Genomic DNA, 25,665 nt, shown 5'->3' on the forward strand with positions numbered 1-25,665 from the left:
CTAATTTTTAAGATTGATGGGAAGCATAAAGCATTTCTTTAAGTTGGTGACAGGTTCCAATAAATGCCTATGTAGTATTGCATATGGTTTTAGAATGTGAGTTTATAAAGAAGGTGGAGATCCCAGCTCCCTTCATCATGTCTATATATATGTCTGAGTGTGTGTTTTAGAGCTCTGGGGAGTGTCCTGACAGAGAACCTGAGCTGGACAAAGCAGCCTTAATCTGAGTGAGCTAACCAGCACCATGAAAATATCAGGTGTCCTTCTGCTCCTCTCTCTGGCTCTTTTCTGCTTTTATTCAGGTGAGTTGTGTGTTTTTTTTTTCCTTAAAATTAAAATCCAATACTTATACTAAACTGGAAATGACAAATGAATTTGTCCACCATATTTCAAAATCCTAACAATTTTTATATAAAAGACCAATTCTGAGAGATCATCATAATGACTGTGATAATGAAAATGGTGATTGTAATAATTACAGAAATAACATTCATTTGTTGAGCATATACTATATTCTAGGCATGTACTCAGGGCTTTTATGCATTATCTCCAATACACATAGCAAGGTATTCATATCCAAATTCCATATATAAGAAAATTGTGGCACAAACAGTTAAGAAAATTGCAAGGACTCGTAACTAGTAAGCAGAATTTGGAATTTGAATCCGGGTCTTTAGACATCACAGATGATGTCTGTTCCATAGAAATAGTATGGAGAATGGATACTTATTTTAAATATTAGCTTGGCTTTCCAAGACAAGGGAAAGCTTTCCAGTTCTCATTATTCTTCTAACTAGGACTCAACTGAAATTGAAACAAGCAGAAAACAGGTAACTCAATTGGAGAATCCTTCAGAAAAAAGTTATTGAAACTTAGAATTCAGAAACATATATGCTATTGGTGAACTAAACAATTCTTCAAGTAGGGGAGTATCTTTGGCCAGCTAAATGAGCAATAGTCATATATTCTATGAATTCAGATTGTTCAAAGGACAATTGTACTTCAGTTTGAAGTTTTTCATCACATCATCATCTGTGTGAATGAACAGGGCCATTGCATCTATTTCTTTCCTTCTTTATTATTTACTCTATGCTATTGTAGTGGGCAAAATATACACTAGAGTCTCTGGACCCAAAACCTAGGCCCATCTCATCTACCAATATCCTGTGTCAACTAGAAAAACAGCTCAACTCTCTGAGAGATTCTCTCATTTTTAGAATCCTAGACATGAGACTGAGTCCTGGGACCTTCCAGGTCTGGTGTATCATTTTCTGTGACAAAAGTAGTTGAATTTTGCTGCTATCAGAAATTTAAATGCCCAAACACGTAAAAACAACAATTTTTCAATGAGATTGAGCACGTGAAGAAGTCATTGTTCATGGGAAACTGGTCATATTTTCATAAACAAATCCATTCAGAAATATGAAAAAAATGGATAAATGATTTCTGCGATATTATGTAGTAAGTTTGACTACTAAAGCCAAGTAGCTCAAGTAAGTGGCTCAGTCAACTGCTGAGATGACATAAAAACAGATTTGACTACATTAAAATCTACTTGCAAAGACTGACTCACAAATCAACTGATAATCCTCTTATTGCTTCTCTTTAGAAAGGCTAATTGATCTATTTAATTGGACCTGGTTGACTAATACAAACAAATACTATCGATAATACTAAAACAGGGCCCTTGATAGACATGTTGGCATTTGGGAATGCATAGTGCCCAAGAGCCTTAATGTTGAGACCAAGAGAAATGAATTTCAGTCCTGGCATTTCCATTTTATAGCTGTGTGACCTTTCTGAGTCTCATTTTCCTCATCTGTAAAATGGGAATATAAAAGGACTAGCCCTAAATAGGGAAGTAAATGAGAAAATGCATGTAAAGTGCTTAACATAGTGGATGGAACATATTAAGTGTTCAAAAAATGTCTATTAATATTACTATTACTAAGTTTTAATAACAAGAGTACTAGGTGGACTCAGGCATTGTTATTTAAGCTTGCTTCCACTTTGACATTTCATACATATAAGATGTTGGGCAAAATCTCTCCTCTTCTGATCAAAGATCCGTACAGCTGAGAAATGACTGAATATTGTAACAATGAGTCTTCCCTGGTTATAAAAATCACTTGGAGTGGTTACAGAACTATAGACTTCCAGACCGTATTTGGTCTTATATAATGGAATTTTTCAAGTGGTTGCCCTGGGAATCTGTATTTTTTTTTTTTTTTTTTTTTTTTTTGCGCGGTACGCGGGCCTCTCACTGTTGTGGCCTCTCCCGTTGCGGAGCACAGTCTCCGGACACGCAGGCTCAGCGGCCATGGCTCACAGGCCCAGCCGCTCCGCGGCATGTGGGATCTTCCCAGACCGGGGCACGAACCCGCGTCCCCTGCATCGGCAGGTGGACTCTCAACCACTGCACCACCAGGGAAGCCCGGAATCTGTATTTTTAATAATCAGTCACACCATTGCAATAAGGTTGGTAATCACTACAGTAGATGAGCATTAAGTTTTTTTCAAATTTAAAAGCTTTGTTCTCTCCTTATCCTTATCAAAATTCAGCAGCTGGTACCAGGATTGAAGCTAAGACTTTTATTATTTCAGGATTTTAAACTACCGTGCTAATTAGCCACAACCTAAAATCACACATACAATTATAAAGATGCAAGACTGTATTTATGGACTTTTTCTGTTTCGAGAATTTAGAGAGATGTAGCAGGAAAAATGAGTCACAGCAAAGAAAATGAGTTTGTCCTTGCCAGTCTAAATTTGGGCCAAGTCTTTAAAGATGCGTATAGAAAGCAGAAGAACAATTTAGGGCTCAAAGAACAAACATCAAACCCAATCCCTTCCCTCAACTGCCTGTGACAAAGTCTTTGGGGAGGGACCAAAAGCACTGAAATTTGGAATGGCAGAGTTAGAGGAAACTTTCCAACCCAACTTCTCCAAAGTGATGCCAGAAATGATAAAATCATTCCCACAGTAAATTAGTGACTGGGCCAAGATGGGAACATGAATCTCCAGATCCTTAGACTATTTCTCTCACCCCACCCCAACCTCCAAGAAATATTACCTCATCACAGTCCACATCCACATATCACTTTCCAACTTTCTACTGTTCCCTAAGAGGAGAGCATGTATAAAAGAAAATAACCAAGCCATGACTTGTTGAGATGTCCAAGAACCAAGAACAAGTATCATCCTAGGCTTGGGGATTTCCTAATTTTGCAAATCCCACTTTTTGCATATTCAGAAATTACAGTGTTTGGATTTTATGCTTTTTTTTCAGGTGTCTTCAGTCAAGGAGTTCAGGTCAGTACATAATTTTATTTATCCTTCAGACCTGAGTGGTTCTTGGCTGGTACTCCCTGACCAAAGAGGTTGTCTATGGGTAAAAGAGCAAAGAAATGGACAAGCAGGCCAGATGAAGAAAACAGCAGAAGTACTTAGTTTTCTAACTACAATATCTTTATGAGAATACTGTTTTCAGTTTAAAAGAACCTAAACACCCACTCCCAGATTTTGTTAAAGTAAAATGAATATAAATAAAAATAGAATGAACTTGTGGTAACATTCATGCTCTTTCACTGATTTCACTGTGTGATCTTAGGCAAGTTACTCAGCTTTTCTGAGCTACAATTTCCACAGCTATAGAAAAGGGATATTATTATTTACCTCATAGAATTGGACTTAAATTACATAAACTATGTGGAAGCATTTGGTAAATTATGCATAGTTACAAAAACTATGAAAGGATTAGTTATTGATCAATAATTAACAGCTTCTGAAAGAGTTAGGTCAGAGGTTATTATATTCTTTTTAGAAGTAAGGCAACCAAGAGTTGACAGAAAACTTCTTTAGTGCTTTGTACTGAGTATACACAAACTGATCAATCAAACTTAAATACAACTTGGGTTAAAAATTGGAATGGGCACAAATTATCTTTATTGTTTGGCTGATTTTTTCCAAATTAATCCACCAACATTTTTCCAGTTTTCTTGTTCTACCAAAAAGGCAACAGAAACGAGGTATTTGCCCTGCCAATAACATCCCATGTCCATACTGAACATTAATATTTGACTTGGCACTGGTTGTTGTTTGCCTTGCTGTGCCCAAGAAACCTTGGCATCAGAAGTTTCCAGACACTACTGCCAACTAATTGGAGTTGGCAAAGAAGTTGAAAAATATTTTCCAACCCTAATATACCTACTACATTGCATAAGACTTTTTTTTTCGAATTTTAGCATCTCAGAAATTGGAATGTGTCTTACAATGAAAGACATCTTACAATTAATTGCCTCTGTGAGTGTGTGTGTGCATGCACCTGTGTGTGTCTAATGCATGCACACGTGTGTTTGTACTAGTATACATAATTGTATATTTTTAAATTGATTTCTTATGTTTAAATACATATGGTAGCACAGCCTGTGCTAAATATCCAAACAAAGAAACATGAAAAGGACATGAGATCCAGCCAATACATTTTATATCCCATTAGGTAGTAAAATATGATTAAGACCATTACACATAGGTTTTTAAAATATGGAATTTAATCCTGATTTTCTCATTAACACACAAGTCAATTCCTTTCTTTGGGCTCTCATTTCCCAGATTGTTAATGTTTCCCAGATTTTTAGTGGTTCTTAAAGTTCATTTAAAATAATCTATCTGCTTGCTTTAGGATCTCTGGGGATGCTTACTAAATATTATTATGTAGATCCTCAGGGACCATGCCAGACTTACTGAATAATAATCCCAGGTGGGAGGTTTTGAATCTGCGTTCTAAGAATCTAGTGCTGGGATGCACTGACTTTGGAGTGCTCAAGTATTTTGGAGACTATATAGATGAGCTCCAATTTGAAAACTTCCTGCCTGTGTAGTTTGAAGGATGTCTCCTTCCCTTCTCATTGCCTTTGTTTCCACATCTCTAAAATGAAGAGTTGGATTTAATGATCTTTAAAGCCCCTTCTGGCTTAGGTATCTGAATCAGTCTGCATGCCTTGCGAAGAATGCTCTCTTTTCCATTCAAATATAAAAGGCAGGGGCTTCCCTGGTGGCGCAGTGGTTAAGAATCCACTTGCCAATGTAGGGGACATGGGTTCGAGCCCTGGTCCGGGAAGATCCCACATGCCACAGAGCAACTAAGCCCGTGTGCCACAACTACTGAGCCTGCGCTCTATAGCCCACAAGCCACAACTACTGAAGCCCACATGCCTAGAGCCCGTGCTCTGCAACAAGAGAAGCCACCACAATAATAAGCCTGCGTACTGCAACAAAGAGTAGCCCTGCTCGCCGCAACTAGAGAAAGCCCGCGCGCAGCAACGAAGACCCAACGCAGCCAAAAATAAATAAATAAATACACAAATATAAAGGGCAAAGAGGGTACCACCTTTAGGATGACATCAAGGCTACCCCTTCTCTTCTGCATGCCTGGAAAGAGGGTGACAGTCCCAAAGCCAGGCAGAAAAAGTTGAAACTAAACTTAGAAGCATGCCTGTCCAAGTCTGATCCAGCCAAGACGAAAGGAAGAATGATTTTTTCCAACACTCAAGTCAATCTTTTCATGCCAAGAAGTCTCTTCATTACGAAGCATCTGATGGGAGATTACAGCTAGCAGTCTAAATTAGAGATTTGTAAAAGTTTCTCATTCTTTCAAAAATATTATTTGAGCTAAACAAAAAGCACGTTCTGAGACTTTTGGAATTCATGGTCCTACAAATTCACGGTCATTTCCCTGTAAATGTAAATGACTAATATGCTAACAACTCCAAGTAGGAACATTAAATAACATAAAATAATAATAAAATAAAAGTAACTTAAAAACTACAATTTACCATCACCACCCTTCATTACAGAAATTGTAGTATAATAACAAATGCTTGAAAGTCATAATCTCAGAATAAGGATAGTCCTTTAACCTGGATAAATTTTGCTTTTAGAATCACTTACTACACTATGTTTATTTTTCTTAGTTCCCCTATCAGGCTGTGTATTTGGGAACCATATACTTAAAGAAATGTTTAAATGAATATTTTTGATTGGAATTAACAAACCTCTCAAAAACAATAATTGGCAACCATTTTCTTTTACAATAATTTTGGGGATATCTAAGTTCAGTTTTATTTGTATTTTAAGATAAATATATGGTCAATTTTAATAGTAAAACAATGCTCCATGACTAGAATATGTTTGGGGCTGTTCATTTTTCCTAATTAGCTTGAATTCACTTATAATTAATATACTGAAAGAATACCTAAATACAATTTGGAGATGTTAACCAGCCTCTACAACTTAACTACAGAGGAAAACTGAAGCCTCAGAAAGAGGACCTTGCTAAGTCAAGTTTACCAACAGCAGTAAAGCTATGCAGTCAACAACTCAGGACCCCTGACTCCATACTGAGTGAGCTTCCACAGCTCCATGCTACCTATAACCAGCAACAGAAAGCCATTGTGCAGTTCATAGGAAAGTGCTTTGAGCAGTATAATTGTCTAACAAATACACAACAGTGTTCACTAGCCTCATGTCTTAAACAAAGAAATAATTAAAACAATAGTTTCAAGTAAGATAACCTGTCTCCACATGTTGAAGGAATTCTGAAACTTGAAGGAAGTGGAGGAAAAGAGAGCAGAATTGACTGCATTGGCTCAGGTCAGAAATGTTGAGGATGGGTATAGGTAGCAAATTTGGAATTAGTGAAGATGCTTAAGATAAAGAAATACATGAAAGACAACACTTGCAAGGGGATAGAAATGGTGATGTTTTAATCTGAGGGTAGGCTGAGGAATCTGAAGAATGGTGCTGTTATGAAAAATGGAAAAATTAGAATGTAAAACTAGTTTGGAGGGAAAAATAAAGAGTTATATTTTGGTCATAGATGAATTTTAAGTATGAATCAGATTGTTGACTAAAGGTGTCTTGTACCTTTCTGACAAACAGAAATTGGAGTTAGAGATTTTGATGAAGACTCAAGAAAAAAAAGTCTAGGACTCATTAGCATCATCTGGGAAAACATGTTCTCAGAGAAAATCAAGTGTACAAAATTTTCTTGAAAATGAACATGAATACTCAGGAGGAAACTAGAAAAGACAATAAAAAGGATAGAGAAGAAACAGCTGAAGAACTGGAGTACTGACATATACAGAAATCAGGAAAGAGTTTTGAAAAGATGGGAGTGGTCAAGAGTGGCACATATAAAGAAATCATGAACGTTTTATAAATAGCCAATGGATGTACCCTGAAAGATGTCATTTTTTTAGATCAGTTTTGGTAGTGTGGAAGGAGCGTGAAAACCGGGAAAGTAGAAGCCAAGTCAGGGAGGGGTTAGGAAAACTGGTACAATATAGAAAGGGATTGATTTAACCACATAGGTAGTAAAAGGAAGAAGAAATGAAGTCCTACATCCTAGGGAAGTGTGTGTGTCTGCAAATTTTCTTTGGCTTTATTTGTAGAATTAAAATATTAAACTAAAATATCAATGATGCTGACTCTTTAGTTGATTTAGTGACCATATAAACTCACTTAACACCCAAGTTAAATGATTTTGTAGTCACTGTTAGCAAAGATGACTAATTTGGGTAACAAAAATGTCACTGCATTCCAAAATATTTTAGAAGGCACAGTTCTTTGAAGAACCATAAGAGGTCAGGCTGATACTAAACACTGGCACCCAATGCCTGGAAGTAGTATCTGAAAGCTGGACATCTAAGGAAATAAATGGAGGCACTTGTTAAATTCAACACCAATCTAAAATTTTTAAAAAACTGTTTTAAGGGCTTCCCTGGTGGCGCAGTGGTTGAGAGTCCGCCTGCCGATGCAGGGGGCGCGGGTTTGTGCCCCGGTCCGGGAAGATCCCACATGCCGTGAAGCGGCTGGGCCCGTGGGCCATGGCCGCTGAGCCTGCGCGTCCGGAGCCTGTGCTCCGCAACGGGAGAGGCCACAACAGTGAGAGGCCCGTGTACCACAAAAAACAAAACAAAACAAACAAACAAAAAACTGTTTTAAGCTAAGTAAAGTAGGGTAAGAAATAATGGGCTCAAAATTTCTAGAACGTGATACAATTTACATTATTAGTGCTTATAACAGTAATCTTACACATGACACTTGACACTTTACAAAGTGTTTTCATAGGATTTATCATTACAACAACCCTAGAAAACAGGCATTACCAGCCCCTTGTTAAAGATGAAGAAATTTAAACTCAGAACACTGAGTGCACAAAATAATGCAGCTAATAAGTGGGAGAAACAGAATTCAGACTTAGGTTAGTCTAATCCCATCTTCAGGATAATTCCCTAGAATTACAGAGTATTAGGACATTTTAAGTAGGGGGGGTAGGGGTTGTCTTTCAGCTCTCCTAGGTCTCCCAAATGCCTCATGGAGGACACTTTAAAGGAGAAAAGATAACCCTATTGTCACCCTTTGTCTAGACCTGCTTCAATTTGGACTGAGAAGCCAATTGCTTGGATTCCGTTTAAAGGAGTCTAAAATAAAAATACAAAAGAAGAGAGAAAATTTAAGCAGAGGAATAACACAACACTCCAAAATCAGCCTACTTCTTTTTGGTTCTGAGAGATGTGGGCTCTTTCTAGTCTCAACTCTGATATTCCTCTGCCTCACTCTTTGTCTCACAAAAGGGATTTCTGGCTGGCTCTACAAAGGCATTCTTAACCTCCCCCAACCTCTGGGGCTCTCAGAGAGTGGTCCTTTTCTGCCCCCAGTCACCAAGCTAAAAATTTTCACACAGTGAGTGAAGTGGATCCTTTAGACATAAAGGAGGAAGCATTTGGGCAATAGTTGCTGTTCTCCCACCCAACTGCAGAACTAAGGACCCAGCTTTATTTAAGCTACTCCACCGGAAGAAATCACAGCTAAATCTTGGGTTATCAAAGCTGGAGCATCATTAGAGTTCATCTAGTCTGACGGTACTTAGCATGTGCTATGAGTTACAGAGCCTTTCAGAATGTGATGAGAGACACAGTTAGGGCAGGCCTACAATGAGCAGCTTATTTTCTACACTCCTCCTCCAGGACTATTTCAAATATTCCACACTGACTTTCTACAGCTCTCAGGTGACCACTTTTGATCCTTATAAAAACCCTGGGAATGAGACATGGCAGCTGTGTTTTCTGGTTTTGGGGTTTTCTATAATTTTTTGGTTAAGAAAATTGAGGCGCAGGGCTTCCCTGGTGGCGCAGTGGTTGAGAGTCCGCCTGCCGATGCAGGGGACACGGGTTCGTGCCCCGGTCCGGGAAGATCCCACATGCCGTGGAGCGGCTGGGCCCGTGGGCCATGGCCACTGAGCCTGCGCGTCCGGAGCCTGTGCTCCACAACGGGAGAGGCCACAACAGTGAGAGGCCCGCGTACCGCAAAAAAAAAAAAAAAGAAAAGAAAATTGAGGTGCAGATATTGAGTACTTTGTCCAAGATAACACAACTGGCCAATGGCAAATGGCAGAACAAGGTCTATAATATGATTCCTGAGCTTACTTCAGGGATCATGAAAGGCCACTGCAATTTACAGGTATGTAGGTTTGTATCTATGTTAAGGAGGTTTGTTCATATACCGTTTGGTTGGTTAGGTTTTTCACTGAAATCCTTTGCTTTTCCTAGTCTCATTCCCACGGGGCAGTGGAAGTGGCAAGTGGGTTTGGGGAGGCAGCTGGGTTCTAGAAATTCTCAAAGCGAAGACCCTCCCCAAGTGCCACTTCCATATCTGCTTTCTAAAGGACAAAAGGCGCTGCATCACAAGATGAGAGGGCCGGCTGCCAGGGAAAGGTGGCTTAAGGAGGCGTCTCTTTCATGTAAGAGACTTTCTTTTTTTCTTTTCCTTACCTGCCCTGAGAGGCCACCTCCGGTATCTTCCCCATAAGCGTCTTTGCCTTAAACATCTTTGCCCCGGGTGTTTTAGCCATGGGTAACTAATTAGCTGTAAGGCAATTCTGCCGTAAAAGATAAACTAACAGGTTGATCGGATTCGGTTTCCACTGGTAGACAGTTTGGTTTCATTTATCCATTGATTCAGTACTCCAATTTTTTTTTTTTTTTTGCGGTACATGGGCCTCTTACTGTTGTGGCCTCTCCCATTGCGGAGCACAGGCTCCGGACGCGCAGGCTCAGCGGCCATGGCTCACGGGCCCAGCCGCTCCACGGCATGTGGGATCTTCCCAGACCGGGGCACGAACCTGTGTCCCCTGCATCGGCAGGCGGACTCTCAACCACTGCGCCACCAGGGAAGCCCTCCAATTTTTATATTACATAAATCTTAGCCCTCATAATAGTCTAGACGGTGAGGGGCACACTGGCAGTCTTAAAATAGTGGATGATAAAAACTACACATATGGGCTCGATAGAAAACATGGTGATAATACTTACTTGACAATATACCAGGAACAAACAACAGTGTAGAAGCTTTTACAAGGCAATTCAAAGCTTAGTTACAAATGTGCATCCTAGTATTTGTAAAACAATACCTCTGTTAATAAAGGCAGAAATTTTAGCAAAAAAGAAACAGTGCGATGCCAAACGAGGAGACGAATCAACCAAAGAAAGATATAATACTATGAACTAAAGACGTTGATGGCAAATGCTTAGGTACAACGCACAAAATTAAATTAGGTATTTGTGCAATATGGCCCTGAATTTGCACACATTTTAAATGAATTCAAACATGCTGTATTTTGCAATAAAGTCTTTTTAATTTTGCTATGAAAAATAAATTTCATTATATCCTCATTAATGTCCCTCTTTTATTTTTAGTAATTTTATCTTTTACAGCAAAATTGCCTTACGGTCAACTAGCTATCAGTGAAAGTGTTTGTGGCAAAAATGCTTGTGGCAAAGATGCTTACAGAAAAGAAGTTTATAGTGAAAATATTTACCTAGAACCTGTAGAGACACACGTATCTCTGACTGAGATGCCCTTTTCTCAGCTTCCACATTGCCTCTATTTGTCCCACTACGGCATTTACAACACGTTGTGCTGAAATTACCTGTCCCTCTGTTTCCCTAATGCAGATAAGACGGTGAGCTTATTGAGATATTTATAACCGCTTCCTCTTTATATCACTAGCACCCAGAACTGTGTTTTCAAAATACTATCAATAATTACCCATTAGCTCTTTGTGAAATAAAGGAAAATATCTATGATGATTCTGTGGTTTAAAGAATTTTCTTGACTCAAGCACACAATTGCAAATGTGTATATTAATGACATAAATACAAAGTGCATTAGCTTTTGAAAAAAATACATTCTATGGCTTACAATATCCTAAAGATTTTCCAGCTTTTATTTTCTGTCTGGAGACCTAAATAAAAGATTACTCTCCTGGAAGTGGTATGAGAGGATGGAGTGATCTTTAAGAGCAGAGGAGAGAGTGGGCCTGTAGGTAGGACTGTAAGAAGCCTAGGTATCTCCTATCTGACCGTGCGCTAAGAAAATCTCTGGTTAGCACCATACTACCCAATCTTAATGGTACAAGATGTCAAATTTCAACAAAAAGTGCATACGTAAGAGTCTCAGGTACCTTAAATCTGATATATGTGATAATATTTTTAAACTCAGTTACATAGCTCTTTTGCTGGGCATTTTCTCATGCAAACCTTCAGAGGCCTTTATCAGTATATAATGGTTTGCTAATACTTTAAACAAATGGTTCCTGTTACCTCTGCCCATACAGTTCCCTAACAAGGTATTTTAAAAAAGCCTACATGGCCTGACTATAAGCATGGTCAAGGGTATACCATGACAGTTGGTCTTTATTTCTCTCTATGAGGATGTGTTGGAAATCAACCATAGTATACTGTTGGAAATTCTGGGTCAGCTATGAGGAGTATGTTCAAGCACTGGTCTCAATGCTTCTGGTTGTGTGGCACTGGTAAGCCACTTAATTTCCTGAGGATCAATTATACATATTGGCTAGGGCTTCCCTGGTGGCACAGTAGTTAGGAATCCACCTGCCAATGCAGGGGACATGGGTTTGAGCCCTGGTCCGGGAAGATCCCACATTGCCGTGGAGCAACGGAGCCCGTGCACAACTACTGAGCCTGCGCTCTAGAGCCCACGAGCCACAACTGCTGAGCCCACGTGCGACAACTACTGAGGCCTGCGCGCCTACAGCCCTTGCTCTGCAACAAGAGAAGCCACTGCAATGAGAAGCCCATGCACCGCAACGAAGAGTAGCCCCCACTCGCTGCAATTAGAGAAAGCCCATGTGCAGCAACGAAGACCCAATGCAGCCAAAAATAAATAATAAATAAATAAATAAATAATTTAAAAAATTATACATATTAGCTAATATGTATAATATTGTGCATCTCAGGGTTATTGTGGGACCACTGAGTTGATCCATATGAGAATAGTTTGGAGATTATGAAGCAATTAATAAACATAAGACAGTATTATTATTATTATTATTTTTTTTTTTTTTTTGTCGTACGCGGGCCTCTCACTGTTGTGGCCTCTCCTGCTGCGGAGCACAGGCTCCGGACACACAGGCTCAGCAGCCATGGCTCACGGGCCGAGCCGCTCCACGGCACGTGGGATCTTCCCGGACTGGGGCACGAACCCGCGTCCCCTGCATCGGCAGGCGGACTCTCAACCACTGCGCCACCAGGGAAGCCCCAAGACAGTATTATTTTAATGGAACTGTGATGGGGTAAAGAATGGTCCCTTTATTCACGTTTAAATGTCACTTCATTCAACATAGCTGCCATCTGAAGGAGTTCAGTTCTACCTACTGCATATTGCCTGTACCCTGGAATAAAATGGCTCAAATATTATTTGCACGCCAGCTATTGACTCAACTGACACTGAATTGAAAAGAATCTTAAAACTTCAGACTACTTCTGAGAGACCACTAGAACCGAGGGGATATATTAATAGCATAAGCTCTATCATTCCTTCTATAGAGCCCTTGATATTAATCAGTCATAGCGTGTGTTCTCACCAAGGCTTGATGCAACCTCAGAATCCTTCAAAACAGAGCAGTTTAGGGTAGCCATTACTCAGTTATTGTAGTAGGCACAAAAGTTCAAATTCTACAAACACACTCTGGGACAGAGTAAATTAACATAATGACATTGAAATTTTGTTTTCAAGAGTTAATAAATGGATGTAGCAGCCACAGGGAAAACTAACAAGCTAACAGATAACATCTGAGAGCTCCTAGCATTGATCTTTAAAGCAATGCAGAGGGCTTCCCTGGTGGCACAGTGGTTGGGAGTCCGCCTGCCGATGCAGGGGACATGGGTTTGTGCCCCGGTCCGGGAGGATTCCACATGCCACAGAGTGGCTAGGCCCATGAGCCATGGCCGCTGAGCCTGCGCGTCTGGAGCCTGTGCTCCGCAACAGGAGAGGCCACAGCAGTGAGAGGCCCGCGTACCTCAAAAAAAAAAAAAAAAAAAAAAAAAACTGAAGTAAAAAAAAGCAATGCAGAAGGAGTGCTACTGGAGTTACATTAATACAGTTTAAAAAAAATGCCATTTAAAGACCAAAATCTACTCTTAGTTGGAACAATTTAGTGTTGGAGCAAAAAGTCATACCTATAGCATTTGCCTTACTTCTTCTGTAATAAGTAAACATCTGGCTTACATCATTATCTTACTCCTGAATACAATAATTATAGCCATGTATCTCCTATTTCTTAAAAAGTCTTAATTATGTTTAATATATTCTAGTTAGAAAAGGAAAGTGATTTCCTATTTCAGGAAACTTTACATCACAACTACATACAATACTATAGAAGTAATTCTAAGTTTGCTGTCCAAAGCTTCTGTCCTGAGGGACAGTCCCTTAGAAAGAATGCACTAATATCAATGTCAGTGTGTTTACTTTGCTAGATTGACTGTGGTGAGTTCCAGGACCCCAAGGTCCACTGCACTCGAGAATCTAATCCCCACTGTGGTTCTGATGGCCGGACATATGCCAATAAATGTACCTTCTGTAAGGCAGTGGTGTAAGTATCATACTCACCAAAACTTCCTTGCAAACACAAACTTCCAGAATAAGACTATGGCACTTTCCTTGAGATATTCTAGGAAGTTCTACTCATACCCACCCATAGAAACTGAAGAAATAAGTTGCAGGCAAATGGCTTGAAAACATATGGGTCTGTGACACAAATGAACCTATCTGTGAAACAGAAATAGAATCACAGACATAGAGAATATAGACTGGTGGTTGCCAAGGGGGAGGGGGTGGGAGAGATTTGGATTGAGAGTTTGGGATTAGCACATGTAAACTAGTATATATAGAATGTATAAACAACAAGGTCCTACTATATAGCACAGGGAACTCTAGTCAATATCCTGTGATAAACCATAATTTAAAAGAATATGAAAAAGAATGTATGTATATGTATAACTGAGTCACTTTGCTGTACAGCAGTAATTAACACAACACTAAATCAACTATACTTCAATTAAAAATTAAAAAAAAAGAAAACATATGGGTCAAAAACAAACCAAAAAAATTATCTAAATTATTTGAAAACATAAACAGTTAGTTTACTTTGTTATTATTAAATTTGACTCAGGAAAATTATTTTAAAAATTTATACATCTTTAAGAATTTTTACACAGCTTCTTATTTTTTCCTTTATTTTTAATTAAAATTTCAATAATTTTCATTCAGTTATGTTTGTTATTATTAATAATTTTGGAAAAGATGAAAGAAATTTTTTAAAGTGCAGTCGAGTTTGAAAATTCAATCAAAATCAAAAACATGAAAAACTTGTAAGAAAATTTATCAAGAAAAATATTACTTTAACCAAATTACTTTCAGACATTTTATTTTATCACAAATTATATGTTGCTAAGGCACCAAGTCCCATTCATTCTTCTCTTTTAGTCTGATGAAAAGAGCCTTTCAATAAAGAATAGAGAAGAGGATTATCCCTTATTATCCAGACATTCAAACTTACAGACAGTATACTAGGAAGATCCTATCAAGGGCCAATATTTATTGAATTTACATGTTTCCAAGAAAGAACAGGTGCTGTAGATTTTAGCCAACTGACTGTGAGATTCCTGATTAAATTAATTTATAATTAATATAAATTTATTCAATCAGTCAATCAATCTTTTGGTCTGATTGCTCTAAAAGCAAGGGGGTTTAACCCAGATAAAAGTTTAATCCAGATAAGTTACCTCACTTCCTCTATCACTGTCATCATTTTCTTGTATTAGAGTTTCTTCTATGAATGCCTTAATTTCTGTCAATTTAGCCATAAAATTCCTAAGCACAGGGATTATATAAATCCCTATCAATAATAACAGGGCTAAGCACATAGAATGATATAAATAAATAATGAATCAATGCATAGTACATGTGTGCCTATGTTTCTATATAACATATCTGAAAAATCAATACCAAAATCTTCCCAGGAAAAGTGCAGTAGGGTAAGGTGAGATTTGATTTAATGGTCCCATAATGCTGAGAAGGCCTGATATATGTCTGCTATAAAATGCCAAATGCCTGAATATTTGGTTCAACTTCTTACATCTTCTATCAGGTTAGAACTATGACAGTATAGTCTCCTTGCCATTATATCTCCTGTCACTTTTACCTTTTCTAGTTGTATACATATTTATTCTCAGATAATGAACAGTTAAAACCAAAAAGTCTAAACCCTAGTAAAACTCTGAAGTTTGTTAAGATTCAGGCTTTCTGCAGTTAGGCAGATGTTACCTCTGAGTGCATTTAAATAACCCCTGCCTAATCACAGACATGGATACCTGTAAAGCAAATGATTACATGGACTATGACAGAATTAAACCTTTTTCCAACCTCTGTGAGGGATACTAATGATATTGCACTGAGCATTCATTTGTCTTTCTTTTTTGTAGGAAAAGTGGTGGGAAGCTCAACCTAAAGCACTATGGAAAATGCTGAATCAGAACAAGTGTTTTCTGCTGACTTGCCAGCTCCCTCATCCTTCTTTTCTTGCCTCTGCTCTTACTTTTCTCTAGTGAATCCCTTCAATTTATAAAGACACACCTTCTACTCTACCTTGAGCTTGGGGAGTTCAATATATATTTCCCTTGATTCGCTTGTCAATAAAGTAAATTCTGTAGAAGTACTATTTGTGTTTTTACTTTGTGATCAAGAAAACAAAAAGATACAATACGGAATACTGACCTGGCGTAAACCTGGATAAAAAGACCTGTTTTTCTGATCAAAATCAACCATGCAGTCACTGTGGGATCTTAGGAAAATCCCTTCTCCCTCTCTTATTCTTGGAATTTCAATGTGAATAATGAAGGATTTTTAACAAAATGACCATATGTTTATAATTATTTTACAATATCTACCATTTAAGTCTTAGATCATGAATTATAGGTTCTTCCCAATTTCAGGAAGAGTATTTTATATAAAAATAAAACATTTATCCGCTCTGGACCATAGTTTGCTTATCTCTATGGAATGATGGATTACATTACTACGTAATAGACATTACATAAAGACACGATTTGGTTTCCCAGCAACATTGAAGGGTCTAACAGTTAGAAAGAAGTGAATATATATTCAATGAATAATGAATAGATGCAAAGTTTCTAAAAGTGTGCACATTAAAGAATGTAGTTAATTGATCTTAATCATGGAATGAGAGAACTGGATGAAATGTGAGAAATCTTAAGGTCCAGAGAAAGTTTACTTATACTGCCAAAGAAAAAAGCTCCAGTGAGTAGAAAAGTCAAGGTTAAAACATAGCTCTTTGGGCTTCCCTGGTGGCACAGTGGTTGGGAGTCTGCAGGCCGATGCAGGGGGCACGGGCTCGTGCTCCAGTCCGGGAGGATCCCACATGCTGCGGAGCGGCTGGGCCCGTGAGCCATGGCCGCTGGGCCTGCATGTCCGGAGCCTGTGCTCCACAACGGGAGAGGCCACAGCAGTGAGAGGCCCGCGTACCGGAAAAAAAAAAAAAAAAAAAAAGCTCTTTTGATAATTAGCTCAGTCTCCACGTAGCTGGCTCAATCCTAGGTAAACAAGTTGAATATACAAGTATCTCATTCTTAGCCATCCAGTTGGAAGTATTGAAAAATCTCCCTTTGAGTACTCTAATTCAGTAAAGCATGTATTTACAAATAACATCTTCCTGGGTGAACTCACACAGAAGACCTCTCTAGATGCATTTTCTAGTGATCATCCTTCTGCCAGCAAACATTTACTGGATGCCTACTCTGAAGCAGGCTCTGTTCTCCGTGCTTAGAATCCAGTGATGGACAGGGGTGAGAAAGGAAAAAAAAATCCCTATCTTAATGAAGTTTACATTCCAAGAAGGGGAAATAGACAAAAAAACCCCATAATAATAACATAGTAATACTTAAGGCCAATTGCAATTTTAAGCCAGATGGTTAGAAGAGTCCTAACTAGGAAGACATGGAGATGAGGGAGTTAGCCAAAAAACTTCTTGTAGAACAGCAAAGGAAGAAGCCAGAACACAGTCCTTAAGGCTGAAGCACACCTAATTTATTCAAGGTTCAGCAAGGAAGCCATGGTGATTTAAGAGGAGTGAGTGTGTGGGCAAATTACAGGTGATAAGGTCAGAGAGGCATGAGCCCAAATCATGAAAGATTTTGTAGTCATTGTTAAGACTTTTTCTTTTATTCTTACGTATAAAAGTGTGTTAACTATAGATATTAAGATCATGTTTCTGTTTGTAAAATCTCAATTATATTTTATGCACATAGATGTTACCCTTTATATATATAATTGAAGAGGGCCTAGCCAAACTGGGGGATGCATTTGATATTTAGGTAAAGAGCCCGGGAGTGGATTAGGTCATGCTAGGGAAAATAAATACCTTCTCCTCTGTCAAGTGTGGCATTTGCACTCTTCCCTTGCTGAAGAAAAATAACCACATAATACATAATTAGGATAAGGTGATTCTAAGAGGGTGGATCTTTGAACTGTACTGACCAGAATGTGAGTCATGACTCTGACATTAGGTATGTGTTTTTGAACACGTCATCTGACTTCTTTGTATTGTGATTTACTCATCTGTAAAATTGGGATACTAGTCTTCACCTCCTAAATGTACTGTGAAAATTAAGAAAATGATGCATGTAAGCACTTAGTCTCTGATATGTAACAAGAGCTCAAACATCAGTAACTTTTATTATTATATTCTGTCCTCAATTTCAGCATTATATTGTCTTTATAAAGCACTTGTCAGGATATCTTTGCTCTTTTTCTCAGTATTTGCATAGTTTTTAAAATGTCTATCTTCTGTTCATTTAACATTTTTGAAAATTCACGAGGTGGTTTTTTTCTGTCAATTTAATCTGTGTACTAAATTCCCTGCTCATTAGAGAAATTAAGCCCTTTTCTCCTCTTTAGTTTCTACTCCCTGAAGTTATTTAGCTACTCAAACATCAACATGTAGAGTGCTGTGTGTATTTTGATAACTGAATCACTTCACATTTTTGGAAGTACTACCTCTCTACGTGGCTCACTCCTCCTTTCTCCTATTGGAACTTTCACCTCCAGCCAGGCCAGATTCCTGTCAGCTGTCCACACAAAAATTACATTTCTACCACTTCGCCTTCTCCTGCCTGAAATGCCTCTTGTACCACCTTCTGTCACTCTGCCTGCCTTTCTCCCTCATACAAATCTCATATCTACATCTTAAGACTACTATTTATTTGCAGGCTTATTTCCAGTGCCATAATTGAGTAAGTGAGCAAAATACTATCTCTTGTTTAGTTCTGAGCTAGTCTTTGGGTATGAAAGGGAAGCATATAAAAAGCAAACCACAGAAGACCAACAATCATATGCTTCTTAGAAAGAAGAAGCAAGTCATATATAAAAATCAACACTCAAAATATAGGAGTTTGGGTTCAAGGATGTATACATTTGTCAAACCTCAGTGAATGTACACTAAAGATTTATGCATATCATAGTTTGTGAATGTTACATCAAAAGAAAAGGGTGTAAACATGTAGTGTAGTCTTAGCTATAACATGCATAGTGAAGTTCTCAGAGGGAAGGGTACTGATATCTGCAATTTACTTTGAATTGCATCAAAGATGGATTAATGAATAGATAAATGGATCAATATGGGATGAAACAAGTGTAGTAAAATACTAATGGTTCAATCTAGAAGGTGGGTTTATAGGGAATCACTGTAAAATTATCTTAATATTGTTGTATGTTTAAAACTTTTCCTTAAAAGTGTTTTTTAAATGATTTTTAAAAACACACAAACTCTGCCAACAGGAACAGATACTGATGATTCTGTTTATGTTCCTCATTGTTGTGATATCCAGGAAGGAACACAATGTTTAAAGTATAGTTTGTACTCTTCAAAGCATAAAAAAAACTATTTATTTTATCTGAACACCCATATCTATCATTATACCTTCAGATGACAATGGGAACATTGTCAAAACTGGGTCATAATAAACTTATAACCACTAACTATCCTCAGGCATGTTTTGTTTTGTTTTGTTTTTCCACACCAACTATTGTCAACTCACGTCCTTCTCAGCTCTTCTCCATTACTGGTTTTTTGAAGTGAAATTCCTTGCAAATATGACATGGTGTGTCAGTGATTAGGCTTAAGTGAAGGGGGCTTGTCTGGGGTTTTTTCTGTGTCAATGTAAAGGTTTCTTGAAGTGGACACACAAAAACTCACACACACACACACTAAAATGAAAAGGGGAACAAGAGGGGAAAAAAAGGCCAGAGAAAATAGTAACTAAGATAAAGACTGAAATAATTCACCACTAATAAGGTTAACCAACTATATACTATTTCCCATGGTCACTGTGATAAGCCCACACACATTATCACATTAAAATTTAGCAATAGTTGTGAAGTTATAGTCACATTTTATAAAAGAGAAGCCTGAGGTAGAGAGATATAAATGATTTGGCCATGATCCTATAGTCAGTGTGTTTCAGAATCTGGATTTACTCAACATGGTTATGCCAACCCCATGTTCCTAAACTACCTTTCACATAATCATAGTAATTTGAGTGACTTGGATATCAGTGTTAAATTAGGGGGATTATATCGTATATATTTGGAGACATCAGAAATGGAAGTAGTCGGAATTCAACAAAGGCTTAAACAAATATGTAAAGAGGGTGGCATACATCTTCCATAATTCCTAATATGTGAACAATTATGTTAATTTTGTGATGGGCCTACAGCTCTAGCCTGAGAAGACCTGGTTCAAAAGGGCTACTAACCCTAAAATAGGCATTTAGTGAAATGTTCCCTGTCTCTCTCAAACTTTCCTTTCTTCTTTCCCAGTGCTGGTATTTGTGACTTTACAGAATTTTGGCTCATTACAGTTCTGCAGTTTGACTTAAGGGAAAATAAGCTGAACAGATTTTTCCTTCTTTAGTTTGAAAAGATTTAGACCTAAACTGACAAAAAATGTGTCCTTGTAGGCCAAGTTTACCTCACTACAGCTACCCTTTAGATTTGATAAGATGTGTATACTAAAGGAATGAACATAAGAAAGCACAATTCCATAAGTTTTGGTATACAGTGTTCCTAATTTCATTTGTCTCAAGTTTTCCCCCCTTCTGATTTCTCCTTTGACCCACTGGATTTTGGGGAATGTGTTGTTTAATTTCCACATATTTGTGAGTTTTCCAGTTTTCCTCCTATTGATTTCCAGTTCAGTAGTATTGTGATTGGAAAAGATATTTGATATGATTTTAATTTTTGTAAGTTTTTTAAGACTTTTTGTGTGGCCTAACATATGATCTATGCTGGAGAATGTTCTTGGTGCACTTGCGAAGAATGTATATTCTGCTGTTGTTGGATGGAATGTTCTGTTTCATCTGGTCCATCTCGTAGGTCCATCTGGTGTACACTGTAGTTCAAATCAAATGTTTCTTATTGATTTTCTGTCTGGATGATATTTTGTTGAAAGTAGGATACTGAAGTCCTCTACTATTATTATACTGCTCTCTATTTCTCCTTACAGTTCTGCTAAAATTTGCTTTATATATTTAGATGCTTCAATGTTGGGTGCATATATATTTATAATTATTATATCTTCTTGATGAATTGACCCCTTTATCATTAAATAATGACCTTCTTTATCTCTTGTTAAAACCTTAATGAAAGATATTGAAGAAGACACAAATAAGTGGAAAGATATCCTGTGTTCATGGACTGGAAGAATTAATATTGTTAAAATGTCCATATTACCCAAACTATTCTACAGATTCAATGCACTCTCTATAAAAATTCCAATGGCATTTTTTACAGAAATAGAAAAATTAATCCTAAAATTCATATGGAACCACAAAAGACCCTGAAGGGTTAGAGCAATCTTGAGAAAGAACAAAGCTATAGACCCCACACTACCAGATTTCAAATTTTATAATAAAGCTATAGTAATCAAAGTGGTATGGTACTGGCATAAAAATGGATACATATAGACCAATGAAACAGAATAGAGAACCCAGAAATAAACTCACATGTATATGATCAACTAATCTTCAACAAAGGAACCAAGAATACACAATGGTAAAGGATAGTCTCTTCAATAAATGGTATTGGGAAAACTGGATATCCACATGCAAAAGAATAAAATTGGACACTCATCTAATACCATATACAAAAATCAAGCTGACATGGATTAAAGACTTAAAAACAGTATCCAAAGTTTTAAAACTCCTAAAACAAAGATAGGGAAAAATGTCCTTGACGTTGGCCTTGACAATGTTATTTTGGATATGACACCAAAAGCACAGGCAACAAAAGCAAAAGTAAACAAGTAGGACTACATCACAGTAAAAAAAAAAAAAAAAAAAGTTAAAAAAAGTGAAAAGATAGGAATATTACTCAGCCATAAAAAGAAACGAAATTGAGATATTTGTAGTGAGGTGGATGGACTTAGAGTCTGTCCTACAGAGTGAAGTAAGTCAGAAAGAGAAAAACAAATACCGTATGCTAACACATAAATATGGAATCTAAGAAAAAAAGAAAAAAAAAAGGTCATGAAGAACCTAGGGGTAAGACAAGAGTAAAGACACAGACCTACTGGACAATGACCTGAGGATATGGGGAAGGGGAACGGTAAGCTGTGACAAAGTGAGAGAGTAGCATGGACATGTATACATGACCAAACGTAAAACAGATAGCTAGTGGGAAGCTGCTGCATAGCACAGGGAGATCAGCTCGGTGCTTTGTGACCACCTAGAGGGGTGGGATAGGGAGGGTGGGAGGGAGGGAGACGCAAGAGGGAAGAGATATGGGAACGGATGTACATGTATAACTGATTCACTTTGTTATAAAGCAGAAACTAACACACCATTGTAAAGCAATTATACTCCAATAAAGATGTTAAAAAAAAGTGAAAAGGTAATCTATAGAATGGTAGAAAATATTTGTAAACCGTATATCTGAAAAGAGGTTAACATCTAAAATATATAAGGAGGGCTTCCATGGTAGCACAGTGGTTAAGAATCCACCTGCCAATGCAGGGGACACAGATTTGAGCCCTGGTCCAGGAAGATCCCACATGCCGTGGAGCAACTAAGCCCATGAGCCACAACTACCGAGCCTGTGCTCTAGAGCCCACAAGTCACAACTAATGAAGCCCGTGTGCCACAACTACTGAGGCCTGTGCGCCTAGAGCCCTTGCTCTGCAACAAGAGAAGCCACCGCAATGAGAAGCCTGTGCACTACAACAAAGAGTAGCCCCCGCTCGCCGCAACTAGAGAAAGCCCACTCACAGCAACGAAGACCCAATGCAGCCAAAAATAAATAAATTTATTTTTAAAAATTAAAAAAATAGGGAAGATGGTGGAAGAGTAAGACGCAGAGATGACCTTCCTTGCCACAGATACACCAGAAATTCATCTACATGTGGAACAACTCCTACAGAACACCTACTGAACGCTGGCAGGAGACCTCAGACCCCCCAAAAGGCAAGAAACTCCCCACGTACCTGCATAGGGCGAAAGAAAAAAGAATAAACAGAGACAAAAGGATAGGGACGGGACCTGCACCAGTGGGAGGGAGCCGTGAAGGAGGAAAGGTTTCCACGCACTAGGAAGCCCCTTCGTGGGCGGAGACTGCGGGTGGCGAAGGGGGAAAGCTTCGGAGTAGCAGAGGAGAGCACAGCAACAGGGGTGTGGAGGGCAAAGCAGAGAGATACCCGCACAGAGGATCGGTGCCGACTGGCACTCACCTGCCCGAGAGGCTTGTCTGCTCGCCGCCGGGGCGGGTGGGGCTGGGAGCTGAGGCTCAGGCTTCGGGTCAGAGCGCAGGGAGAGGACTGGGGCTGGCGGCGTGAATACAGCCTGAAGGGGCTAATGTGCCACAACTAGCCGGGAGGAAGTCCGGGGGAAAAAGTCTGGACCTGCCAAAGAGCAAAGAGGCTTTTCCTTCCCTCTTTGTTTCCTGGTGCGCAAGGAGAGGGGATTAAGAGCGCTGCTTAAAGGAGCTCCAGAGACGGGCGCGAGCCGCGGCTAAAAGCACGGACCCCAAAGAAGGGCGTGGGACGCTGGGGCTGCTGCTGCCGCCGCCCAGAGGCCTGTGTGCGAGCACAGGTCACTGTCCACACCCCCTTTCCGGGGAGCCTGTGCAGCCCGCCACTACCGGGGTCCCAGGATACAGGGACAGCTTCCCCGGGAGAGCGCATGGCGCGCCTCGGGCTGGTGCAACGTCACGCCGGCCTCTGCCGCCGCAGGCTCACCCCGCACTCCGTACCCCTCCCTCCCCCCAGCCTGACTGAGCCAGAGTCCCCAAAGCGGCTGCTCCTTTAACCCCGTCCTGTCTGAGAGAAGAACAGACGCCCTCCGGCGATCTACACGCAGAGGCGGGGCCAAATCCAAAGCTGAGACCCGGGAGCTGTGAGACTAAAGAAGAGAAAGGGAAACCTCTCCCAGCAGTCTCAGAAGTAGCGGATTAAAGCTCCACAATCAACTTGATGTACCCTGCATCTGTGGAATACATGAATAGACAACGAATCATCCCAGTTTGAGGAAGTGGACTTTGAGAACAAGATTTATGATTTTTTCCCCTTTTCCTCTTTTTGTGAGTGTGCATGTGAATACTTCTGTGTGAGATTTTGTCTGTACAGCTTTGCTTCCACCATTTGTCCTAGTGTTCTATCCATCCGTTGTTTTTTTTTCTTTTTAATTTTTTTCTTAATTATTTTTTATTTTAATTATTTTATTTTATCTTTATTTTATTTTACTTCATCTTCTTTCTTTCCTTCCTTCCCTCCTTTAGACAACGAATCATCCCAAATTGAGGAGGTGGACTTTGAGAGCAAGATTTATGATTTTTTTCCCCTTTTCCTCTTTTTGTGAATGTGTATGTGTATGCCTCTGTGTGAGATGTTGTCTGTATAGCTTTGCTTCCACCATTTGTCCCAGGGTTCTATCCGTCTGTTTTTTTAAATTTTTTTTAATAATTATTTTTTATTTTAATAACTTATATTTTATCATACTATATTCTATTTTACTTTATCTTCTCTCTTTTTTTCCTACCTTCCCTCCTTCCTTCCTTTCTTTCTTTTTCTTTCTTCTTTCTTTCTTTCTTTCTTCTACTAATTCTTTCTTTCTACTTTCTTTCTCTCTACTTTTTCTCTTTTATTCTGAGCCATGTAGATGAAAGGCTCTTGGTGCAACAGCCAGGAGTCAGTGCTGTGCCTCTGAGGTAGGAGAGCCAACTTCAGGACACTGGTCCACAACTTCAGGACACTGGTCCACAAGAGACCTCCCAGCTCCACATAATATCAAACGGTGAAAATCTCCCAGAGATCTCCATCTCAACACCAGCACCCAGCTTCACTCAACGACCAGCAAGCTACAGTGCTGGACACCCTATGCCAAAAAACTAGCAAGACAGGAACACAATGCCACCCATTAGCAGAGAGGCTGCCTAAAATCATAATAAGGCCATAGACACCCCAAAACACACCACCAGACGTAGACCTGCCCACCAGAAAGACAAGAACCAGCCTCATCCACCAGAACACAGGCACTAGTCCCCTCCACCAGGAAGCATACACAACCCACTGAAACAACCTTAGCCACTGGGGACAGACACCAAAAACAACGGGAACTATGAACCTGCAGCCTGCAAAAAGGAGACCCTAAACAGAGTAAGATAAGCAAAATGAGAAGACAGAAAAACACACAGCAGGTGAAGGAGCAAGATAAAAAACCACCAGACCTAACAAATGAAGAGGAAATAGGCAGTCTACCTGAAAAAGAATTCAGAATAATGATAGTAAAGATGATCCAAAATCTTGGAAATAGAATAGACAAAATGCAAGAAACAGTTAACAAGGACCTAGAAGAACTAAAAATGAATCAGGCAATGATTAGAAACACAATATATGAAATTAAAAATACAATAGATGGGATCAATAGCAGAATAACTGAGGCAGAAGAACGGATAAGTGACGTGGAAGATAAAATAGTGGAAATAACTGCTACAGAACAGAATAAAGAAAAAAGAATGAAAAGAACAGAGGACAGTCTCAGAGACTTCTGGGACAACATTAAACGCACCAACATTCGAATTATAGGGGTTCCAGAAGAAGAAGAGAAAAAGAAAGGGACTGAGAAAATATTTGAAGAGATTATAGTTGAAAACTTCCCTAATATGGGAAAGGAAATAGTTAATCAAGTCCAGGAGGCACAGAGAGTCCCATACAGAATAAATCCAAGGAGAAATATGCCA

General features: G+C 39.0%; 1 protein-coding gene and 1 long non-coding RNA gene across 2 annotated transcripts in view; one reads left to right on the forward strand and one right to left on the reverse strand.

Annotated features, from left to right (window-relative positions):
• Positions 1-25,665, reverse strand: part of LOC308615312 — a 168,791-nt gene that overhangs the window by 74,604 nt on the left and 68,522 nt on the right. The gene's annotated exons all lie outside the window — the stretch shown is intronic.
• Positions 245-15,891, forward strand: LOC308616563 (serine protease inhibitor Kazal-type 6-like; the record flags this gene model as incomplete). Its single annotated transcript, XM_081232878.1, has 4 exons — positions 245-302; positions 3,290-3,312; positions 13,839-13,954; positions 15,846-15,891. 4 exons carry the CDS (start codon positions 245-247, stop codon positions 15,889-15,891), a joined length of 243 nt encoding a protein of 80 aa, XP_081089004.1.

This window comes from Mesoplodon bidens, assembly GCF_964165515.1.
Source record: "Mesoplodon bidens genome assembly, chromosome: 4".
Classification (NCBI taxonomy): Eukaryota; Metazoa; Chordata; class Mammalia; order Artiodactyla; family Ziphiidae; genus Mesoplodon; species Mesoplodon bidens.